We start from the raw sequence: 10,941 nt of genomic DNA, 5'->3' as shown, positions 1-10,941 counted from the left end.
GATACCTGTAATAATAAGTAATAGTAATGTAAAGTAATAGTAAGTAAAGTAGTTGTAAGCTTTAATGAGTGGTATATTGATACCTGTAATAATAAGTAAGAGTTAAGTAAAGCTTTAATGAGTGGTATATTGATACCTGTAATAATAAGTAATAGTTAAGTAAAGCTTTAATGAGTGGTATATTGATACCTGTAATAATAAGTAAGTTAAGTAAAGCTTTAATGAGTGTAATATTGATACCTGTAATAATAAGTAATAGTAATGTAAAGAAATAGTAAGTAAAGTAGTTGTAAAGCTTTAATGAGTATTGAGTGTTATGTTGATATCTGTAATAATAAGTAATAGTAAGTAAAGTAGTTGTAAAGCTTTAATGAGTGGTATATTGATACCTGTAATAATAAGTAATAGTAATGTAAAGTAATAGTAAGTAAAGTAGTTGTAAAGCTTTAATGAGTATTGAGTGTTGTGTTGATATCTGTAATAATAAGTAATAGTAATAAAAGTTGTAATCTTTAATGAGTGGTATATTGATACCTGTAATAATAAGTAATAGTTAAGTAAAGCTTTAATGAGTGTTATATTGATACCTGTAATAATAAGTTATAGTAATGTAAAGTAATAGTAAGTAAAGCTTTAATGAGTATTGAGTGTTGTGTTGATATCTGTAATAATAAGTAATAGTATTGATACCTGTAATAATAAGTAATAGTAAAGCTTTAATGAGTGGTATATTGATACCTGTAATAATAAGTAATAGTAAAGCTTTAATAAAGCTTTAATGAGTGGTATATTGATACCTGTAATAATAAGTAATAGTTAAGTAAAGCTTTAATGAGTGGTATATTGATACCTGTAATAATAAGTAATAGTTAAGTAAAGCTTTAATGAGTGGTATATTGATACCTGTAATAATAAGTAATAGTAATGTAAAGTAATAGTAAGTAAAGTAGTTGTAAAGCTTTAATGAGTGTTATATTGATACCTGTAATAATAAGTAATAGTAATGTAAAGTAATAGTAAGTAAAGTAGTTGTAAAGCTTTAATGAGTATTGAGTGTTATGTTGATACCTGTAATAATAAGTAATAGTAATGTAAAGCTTTAATGAATGTTATATTGATACCTGTAATAATAAGTAATAGTAATGTAAAGCTTTAATGAGTGTTATATTGATACCTGTAATAATAAGTAATAGTAATGTAAAGTAATAGTAAGTAAAGTAGTTGTAAAGCTTTAATGAGTGTTATATTGATACCTGTAATAATAAGTAATAGTAATGTAAAGTAATAGTAAGTAAAGTAGTTGTAAAGCATTAATGAGTATTGAGTGTTGTGTTGATATCTGTAATAATAAGTAATAGTAAGTAAAGTAGTTGTAATCTTTAATGAGTGGTATATTGATACCTGTAATAATAAGTAATAGTAATGTAAAGTAATAGTAAGTAAAGTAGTTGTAAATCTTTAATGAGTGTTATATTGATACCTGTAATAATGAGTAATAGTAAAGTAAAGCTTTAATGAGTGTTATATTGATACCTGTAATAATAAGTAATGGTAATGTAAAGTAATAGTAAGTAAAGTAGTTGTAAAGCTTTAATGAGTGTTATATTGATACCTGTAATAATAAGTAATAGTAATGTAAAGTAATAGTAAGTAAAGTAGTTGTAAAGCTTTAATGAGTGTTATATTGATACCTGTAATAATGAGTAATAGTAAAGTAAAGCTTTAATGAGTGTTATATTGATACCTGTAATAATAAGTAATAGTAATGTAAAGTAATAGTAAGTAAAGTAGTTGTAAAGCTTTAATGAGTGTTATATTGATACCTGTAATAATAAGTAATAGTAATGTAAAGTAATAGTAAGTAAAGTAGTTGTAAAGCTTTAATGAGTATTGAGTGTTGTGTTGATATCTGTAATAATAAGTAATAGTAAGTAAAGTAGTTGTAATCTTTAATGAGTGGTATATTGATACCTGTAATAATAAGTAATAGTAAAGTAAAGCTTTAATGAGTATTGAGTGTTATGTTGATACCTGTAATAATAAGTAATAGTAAGTAAAGTAGTTGTACAGCTTTAATGAGTGGTATATTGATACCTGTAATAATAAGTAATAGTAATGTAAAGTAATAGTAAGTAAAGTAGTAGTAAAGCTTTAATGAGTGTTATGTTGATACCTGTAATAATAAGTAATAGTAATGTAAAGTAATAGTAAGTAAAGTAGTAGTAAAGCTTTAATGAGTGTTATGTTGATACCTGTAATAATAAGTAATAGTAATGTAAAGTAATAGTAAGTAAAGTAGTAGTAAAGCTTTAATGAGTATTGAGTGTTATGTTGATACCTGTCCAACTGGGCAAAAACTGGATGAATCAACATTCTTTCCGTGTTATTTAAAAAAACAATCTATGCAATGATGTTGAATCAACGTGGAAAACGAATTGGATTTATAAAAAGTCAAAGGAATTTTGTATTTTTTTCACCCGACCTTTAAACTAAATCGTATGACATGGTGACATTTTTGGTTTATTTCACGCTGAATTCATGTTAGTTGACAACTCAACCAAATGTATATCAAAACTAGATGTTTTGTGCCCAGTGGGGTAGGTCTGACCACGCCTGGTCAGCACACAAAAATGACAGAAAACAGAGGCTATATAATGTAGTTCTACAACCAGTATTTGATCAAACGTTGGATAACGTGGATAGCAAATCATAGTAGAATCTTGGGCAACTGAATAACATTTTGGAAACAGACTGTAGCAGTGTGTGGGTAAAGTCACCAGGGAAGCAAAGCCAGGGGAAAAAGCCAAATTACAACCTATGTGTTGTGACAATTGCATTGTTTTAATCACCTATGCGTAGTCTAATACAGTGACAACTAAAATATACCAAAAACCATTTAGTCCAATCAATGTAAGCTAAATATGATGAGGCTGTCCATGGTACTGATTTCTGTGTGTGTGTTCATGCGTCCGTAGGTGCAAAAAAGACATGTTCACTCACCCTACTTGTAGAGAAACGCCAATGCCATCCACCTCCTTCATGTTGCTTAAACAGTCTATGACTCCGTCATAAAGTACACACTTGTAGTTTTAGTTTTCCTAGGATACCTGTCTAAAATACTTGCTCTCTAGCCTAACTTCCTCTCATGGGCACTGATAGGCCAGCTACTTAACATTAGCCTACTACATGTAGCTACATATCGAACGTCCATCTTCTCAGGCAAGGTGTATGCATTTATGGTTGGATCAGAATCTCCATTATAATCATTGTCCAGTACTGAGAATTAAGTCAAACCACATGCCAGAATGCCTATCTCCATCCATGGCTAATTTAGAAAAGGGACAATTTTACAAGATTGCCACCGGAGGATAACAGTACAACGAGATGCAACAATTCTAGTTTTCTGTCAATACAGGGATTCAGAGTGTTTAACAGTCACGTGTACACGGTTGCAGGCTCGGAGCTCCAACATGCAGGAGTAATTGAAATAAAATAATGAAAATGGTCATTAAAAAAACCAATAGAAATAGAAATATATACATCATAACAACTGTAGCAGTACTTAATAAATACATGTCCATTGGGGTGGAGGCAGAGAAAAGACTGGAGGGAATGTTCATAGGGGGAGTAGCAGGGGGGAGGAGGGAGCAGGGAGGTGACTAGTAGTGGTGGAGTAGGTAGGTGACTAGTGTGATTGGTGTGAAGCCATATCCAAGCTGACTTTCCTTTCCACATTTTTTTTGGTGTGCCAGGACCATTCACAGCTGAGCTCGCTCAGTTTAGCTCGACGCTGATTGGCTATTATTTATTTATTTTTAAATATCAAGGGAGGCCAATTGCTGGCTGGCTTCCCATACATTCAATGCTACGGGCGGCAACAATGTCATACTCTTTTTGACCAAACAGCATAGGTGGGGCAGCAGGTGGCCTAGTGGTTAGAGCGTTGAACTAGTAACCGAAATGTTGCAAGATTGAATCCCCGAGCTGACAAGGTAAAAAATCTGTCATTCTGCCCCTGAACAAGGCAGTCACTGTTCCTAGGATGTCATTGAAAAGAATAATTTGTTCTTTACTGACTTGCCTAGTTAAATAAAGGTAAAATACACAGACAGAGGGTCGCTGTTTTGTTCGCTTGGACATTTTTACCATTCTTTAACAGCCACAATGAATGACCTGTATGCCCGTAAGATTAGTGCCATGTAGCCATGGATTCTGAACAGTCGTTGTTGGCTAATTGGGAAAAGAGAGACTCGATAGTGTTGTCCCTACTCGTTGTTTATTATCTACAATTAGTCACTTTACCCCTACCTACATGTACACATTTCCTTGACTAACCTGTACCCCTTCACATTGACAAGGTACACAATGTATATAGCCTCATTATTGTTATGCTATTGTGTTACATTTGATTTATTACTGTAGGTGATTTGGTCATTCTTTCTGAACCCTATTGAGCTTCATTGTTGGTTAAGGGCTTGCAAGTAAGCATTTCACCTGTTGTATTCGGCGCATGTGACAAATAAAGTTTGATTTGAGTACCTCACTAATACTTGTTTTTGATCCCACTCAATGCTATGCAATAGGGGACTGTAATCAGTTTAGATGGTGCCCTAATGAGACACAGATTAAACGATTGAGCTTTTTCAAAACAAGGCTCTGAATGTATCGGAAATGAATAAATATTCAAACGGCAATCTAAATGTCTGTTATGGAATGGGCTGCTTTTCAATCACAAGAATGATTGATTTGTTCTTGCTTGTCAAGTGTCTTTAGTTTAAAAGTGTATATCCACTCAAACATGGTGGCCCATATAGCATTACAATATGTAAAACAGATGACTTACCCAACAATGTCTGGCTATTAATACATTTAGCATTGGATGTGTTATTAGCCCTTGATATGTTGTACACACAGGCCATGTCCATAAAATAACATTTTCAGAGTGCACACCATAAGGGTGCCACGATGCCCCCTACTGGTATTAGGTGTGATGGGCATTCCAAGTTTTTTCAGTGAGCTGGCTGTTTTGGCTCCATTCACATAAAAGAGAGGCTCATTTGGCTCCCAAACGACTCTTTGTTGCAAATGCTTGAAAATCGACCTAGACTTGTGAAATAAATGACACATCTCCCATGTAAAGGCCAAAAGGTAGGCTACCGTCAGATCATGAAATGTGTGTTCAAAAATGTTTTACCTGGCCAAATTATTTGGTGACCAGTATTTTTTTTACACACTGAAAAAAATCAGTGTGGACCAGATTGATGTGCTGCCCCAATATTTATTGTTTCTGCAATGAGAATTCACCCTCTTTAGAGAATTATTTTGTAACTTATGTACAGACAAACGTTGTTTTGAGCAAAATAAAATAAAAGCAGTATTAGCAGTATACAAAAGTTCATAGTGCACAGCTTTTATCCAAAAGGTTTGCCTTTCAAATATAGATTTCATTGATTAAGTCAATCAATTCATGTACTGTTTGGCCTATAGGGTGTGATGTGGCTGTTACATTTCAAGCTTCAATATACTAGATTATTACATAACAGTTAAGTATAAACAAGACTTCATTTCAGAGGCGTCATGCCCATAGGGGGCACAGGGGCACGTGCACTCTTAGATCTGCCCTGTTTGTCGACCCTTTTCTGCAGTTGAATGACCAAAGCGCCCTCTAGTGGCCACATGGGTGGAATGTTAATATTTTTTTGAATTTCATAATTACTAAACCTTTTTTAATTTTTTAAAATAATACCAAAAAATCTGGTGTTTCTATGTCAAACCATTTGGTTATATTTCAGTCTTCTGTGATGTATTTAAAGTGCAATATTGGGATGCAAACTAAAAATGTACTACATGTCAACTCAATATCTGACATGGAACAGGTGTCTTCATTTTTTAAGCTCATAACCATGTGTGTGAGGTATATATTTTTATTTCAAAGTAGATTTGTTTAAGACTGCCCAGAAATACTCTGTGTGAACCTGATTTAGCCCACTGCAGTAAAAGGTAATCACTAAGCAATATTATAGAGTTGGCTTTAGCTAGCCCAGATAGGTTCCCAATCTCCCAACTAACTACCAAGAGGCCATTTCAGGCTATCAATCAAGTAGCTAGCTTGTCTAACTATCTGAATGCCTATAGACATGCCTGCAGGAAAAGTTGGTAGACTATAAAAATAAGCAATAACTGTAAATGTACTGAATAAGACTCTCATTCCTTTCAATCTTTTACCCAGATTTTAGCTTAGATATGCAGGAAAAATATACATATTTTTTTATTCAAAAATTAAGAAAAATGAATATGGCTCTAGATAGCAGGGAAAATCTATTTCAGATGTTTGAAATATGCACCATTCTCCAACATATGGCCACCACCCCCCAGCCATCCTGTTCTTTGTACCCCCTCAGATTTTTGGGGTGCATGATGCCCCTGCTTCAGTTGATTTAATAAATAACACATTCAAAAAAACATGATAAATTACACAGAAAACATCACCAGTGAAAACACATTTAGCAATACACAGCATTCATTCACATCACATTCATAGCGAACCATCATCACGAAATACACAAAGTCCATTGACATGGCTTTGACGACTCAATCCACGTCCACCACGTCCAATGCAGAGAAAGGCTCTCTTCAGAAATGTTCAATCACTCTGTGAAAAGATTCAACTCATTTTATCAACTCGCTTTACTTGCTGACAAAGACAAGTGAGAGGTAGGCTAATAAATATGCCCCTAATAAGGACTGTTGGAAAATGCTTTTAGGCGAGTTGGAGGTACATTCTTGATGTACTAACCAGATCATCAAGATCATCCATCGCAGGTGGCGCTCCTTTCTTGCTCCCTATATCCTGAATCATCTGAAATGAAAAACCATGAATTAAAGTCACACTCCGTAAGATGTGCAAACCTTCAAACACAGACATAAGCCTATTTGGCAGAGTTACACTTACTTCTACATATTGTTCGTACTCCGCCATTCCCTCATCCTCTTCGTTCGCCCAGTCTCTCCAGTTTTCGAAGTCTACAGACATCCAATTTGGCTACAAGGGACATAATAATGATGGAAGAGAGGGAACATGTTGATAGACATTCTTTCTGGTCGAAGATAGACTCTGTAATATGACGGCTTCATAGCATCGCATGGTGACTTTTGTTTTCAGAAGTCAGCAATAAAATCCTTTGAATCAGCCAAGACAATTGTCTCTTTCCAGTGTGAGCATGCCCCAAGGGTTGGGCACAAATTGTCTTTGTCGCCCCACTGTTAATGATGATGTCATATTGCTGAGTCTACCTTCAACACATGAAGCATTTGTCCACCCTTACATTGCTCTTAACTATTCTCAGCGGAAGACCAAATGTTCCAGTACCTTGAGATTGGCATCTTTCTGAAGGCGAGGCCATGCTACATTTTCTTTAACCTTCCTGATCAAGATGTGGATACTGCGATCATAGATTTTCACTTGAGAGTCCTGTTAAGAGAAATACACAATGTACTACAGTATCCATAATGCTCTGTAACTTATATCTGGTTTTTAATACATTACAGTGCTGAATACTGAAGCATAGTGTTTTCTATGTTAGTTGTGAGGAGAAAATTAACTTTGTTATGAGAAAAAAAAGTCCTTACGAATTTCATTACTTTGTCGTAGAAGTAAATGTGATTGTACATGTTGTTGTCATCAACGTCTTTGCAACTGTCATAGACACAAATCCACAGAGACATACCATGTCATTAAACGTAGGCTATAACGCAACACTTTACAATAATAACATATACTATTTATAAGAGCAATGTACAAGTCATTATAGAGAGATAACACAGGCCTGTTTGTAAAATCACACACATGCACATTCACACACACATAGACACACACATACACACACACACCATTTAGACACTATTTAGACTAACATAACTTGCTAGATCACACACTTTAGGGTTACAAATTGATCAAACTCACCTTAAAACTATATAGGTATCCTGAATATCAACCTCAACATCCTTGGGGTTTTGCACCATGAAGTTGATGGCAACATATTTCTTCTTGTCATACCATAGAGTCTGTGCTCCTTGACTATCGATAAAAACAAACAAATCATCATTAAAATATTGTTATATTGCATTTGTTAACAGACTAATCACTAAATACCATTTTATTATAATGTAACAAAATGTATTTTCATTTGCATTATATGCCCAATTTACAAGGGATCTACCGACTGACTAAAAGCACATGGGGTAAGAGACCTGGAAACTTCATTTTAGCGCTAGTGTATAAACCTAGTCTGTCAAATTAGAAAACTGCTTCTTAGCAATACGTACCACTCCTCTGGTCTGGGAAGGTTTTTTGGTAACATGGCCATCTTGTTGGTACTTTGTTGATTCTAGGGAGATAATATGCTCCTGGACGTTTATGGTTCTTTTGAAGTTGACTGAGAAAGCAAGTAGCCTACTCAGAATAGTTAGCAGTCTATCTACTAGGACCTGCACTATTTTTAGATCAGCTGGTATCAGCTGCTAAGGGTACATATCCCCTCCCCCCTCCACTTCCCTATCCCTATAGGCTGTAGTGGAACTCTCTGGAAAGAAGGGGCATTTTCAGTTTTCACTCCAGGATCACCCCACCTTCTGTGAACTCAAGAAGATGGGGGAGGAAAAGGAAAAGCTTGCCAGAAGACAGACAGAAACTGATAGCTGCCTCATTTGCCATTTTTAAATAGGGTTGAATAACTTATTGTCAATATGCTTATTATTGGTCAGAATTGGAATACAAATAGACTCAAAGTTGTGGAAGAAAGTCACACAACAGTCACACACCAGATGCCTACAAAATGTGGGACATTGCTACATATTACTATTATTTCAATAGCTAAAGTGGATGAAAATAGTATTACCTGGATACTTATAACTTCATTGCATTTCCATAAGTCTCAATAAATGCAAGAACCCATTTTTGTGGGAAAAGTATTTTGGCAGCTTTTATTTTGAATGCAGAAGCTGAAAATCGGAAATACTACAGTTGCTAACTTAGTTGGTCATGGCTAGAAGGGATCCAGCTTTTGTCAAATTAACACCAGAATTAACTTTTCGTCGCAGGTTAGTATAACTTAAGCAGCAGGTTAGGAGCATTAATGTAGCAGGTTAGGAGAATTAGGTTAAGGTTAGGAAAAGGGTTAGGGTTATCTAAAATGCAACAATTTATGTTAATGTCATGGAAATTACCATCAGGCACACCTGAAGTCAATATTAAATGAATCATTCTTTATTATCAGCAAGCTGAAGAGGTTCCAACAAACTTAATGCACCATAGTACACGTCAGTCTGGAGCTCTCCCGGGGCAGTCCCGTTAGTTCTCTTATATACTGCTTTCACAGACAAGATATATTTGCATGATTTAGCTTATTCATTATTCATAATGAATTCATAATTAACGTTTGGTTCCTGCATGTGACTGGCACCGTCTCCTGTCTTAACTTATAGAACATATTCTGGGCGTTCTGACAAAAGGTCTGAGGAGGGGGTCATGATCATCTCTACCCAGCACCTACAGGAATCAATGATTGTATGAGACAAGATGTACAATTCAAGGCTTTCTCTTCAGACAACATTTTCCATCACATTAATTTGACAACCTAGCTAGCTACTGGAGTGCGTTCATTTCGCTTGAACGTTTGCTATGTTGTGAAACGGCTTGAAACTGAACGTCATGTTTCCCCAAAATGTCCTTGTACATTCTTTCGACCAGACTTTGAGGCATGTCTGCTCTGTTCGGTGGGTGTGCGAGGTTGTGGCTTGAAGCAATGACTGATGTATTTAAAGCGCAGAGGTGCATTTTGAAGCCACAACCCAACCCCTCTCAGTTTTTTAAATGGTCGTTCAGTATAGCACTGTTGCCGTTCAATTGAACGTTCTATTAAATGTTTATGTACTGCACGCAGGCCTGTTTCTTTGCTGCCAAAAGAACGAGAAGGGGGAAGCTGCATCCCAATATGGCAACTGGAGTATGGGCAAGTGGGTGTGTCGAAAGGAAAGTAGTGGGCTTGTGAGAAGGGTGCAACTGCGACCTGCAATTCGGGGCGTTCTTGCATGTGGGCATTCCTGCATCTGCAGCAACCTCTCTTCATACTTATTTTGGTAAATTTCTAAGATAGGACAAGCGGGAAGCGGGGAAAGTCCAGTACAGTAGGGGACGTTAATGGGGGGGCCACAACGGTAGCTAGCCATACACCATTAGACTGTGGCCTGTCGGAAACTGTTTTCTGTTAATGATGCTAAGGGCAGGTGTTCGGCAGGCAGGAGTGAAGAACACTGTGTGCTAGCTTAGCCAGCTAGTCCTAAGGAGGACTCCGGTACACAGCAGACAGGGGCAACACTGTGTGCTAGCTAGCACATGGTGTCACTAACTATCAAGCTAGTGTAACCGGTGTGAAAAGCTAGCTAGTTAGCAGGGTGTGCGCTAATAGCATTTCAATCAGTGATGTCACTCGCTCTGAGACCTTGAAGTAGTTGTTTCCCTTGCAGCGATAGGTAACGATGCTTCAAGGGTGACTGTTGTCAATGTGTACAGAGGGTCCCTGGTTCGAAGCCAGGTAGGGGTGAGGAGAGGAATGGAAGCAAAACTGTTACATTGATGCTGTTGACCTGTATCACTGGTTGCTGCAGAAAAGGAGGAAGTCAAAAGGGGGTGAGTGTAACCGGTGTGAAATGGCTAGCTAGTTAGCGGGGTGCGCGCGCTTATAGAGTGTCAATCAGTGATGCCACTTGCTCTGAGACCTTGAAGTAGTTGTTTCCCTTACTCTGCAGCTTTTGTGGAGTGATGGGTGACGATGCTTCAAGGGTGACTGTTGTGCAGAGGAACCCAGGTTTGAGCTAGGTAGGGGTGGGGAGAGGGACGGAAGCTATACTGTTACACTAACAAGTACACAGTGTTGTCCCAGC

The 10,941-nt window shown here is 36.5% G+C and overlaps 1 protein-coding gene across 2 annotated transcripts; it reads right to left on the bottom strand.

Moving 5' to 3' along the window:
• Nucleotides 1-5,254: 5,254 nt before the first annotated feature.
• Nucleotides 5,255-8,545, bottom strand: ptges3l (prostaglandin E synthase 3 like). 2 transcript variants are annotated; one of them, XM_064924084.1, is made up of 7 exons: nucleotides 8,326-8,545; nucleotides 7,964-8,077; nucleotides 7,642-7,696; nucleotides 7,370-7,471; nucleotides 6,953-7,042; nucleotides 6,797-6,859; nucleotides 5,255-6,652 (listed from the first exon to the last, which is right to left on the bottom strand). In XM_064924084.1, the coding sequence occupies exons 1-7, from the start codon at nucleotides 8,364-8,366 to the stop codon at nucleotides 6,644-6,646; spliced, it is 474 nt and encodes a 157-aa protein (XP_064780156.1). In that variant the 5' UTR covers nucleotides 8,367-8,545; the 3' UTR covers nucleotides 5,255-6,643. The 2 variants fall into 2 exon arrangements, with proteins under 2 accessions (XP_064780156.1, XP_064780155.1); XM_064924083.1 differs by having other exon boundaries at nucleotides 7,630-7,696; nucleotides 8,326-8,540.
• Nucleotides 8,546-10,941: the final 2,396 nt, after the last annotated feature.

The sequence above is a fragment of the Oncorhynchus masou genome, chromosome 18 (genome assembly GCF_036934945.1).
Source record: "Oncorhynchus masou masou isolate Uvic2021 chromosome 18, UVic_Omas_1.1, whole genome shotgun sequence".
NCBI classification, from domain to species: Eukaryota; Metazoa; Chordata; class Actinopteri; order Salmoniformes; family Salmonidae; genus Oncorhynchus; species Oncorhynchus masou.
Note: the sequence above shows the minus strand (reverse complement) of the source record. Positions and strands in the feature narration are given on the sequence as shown.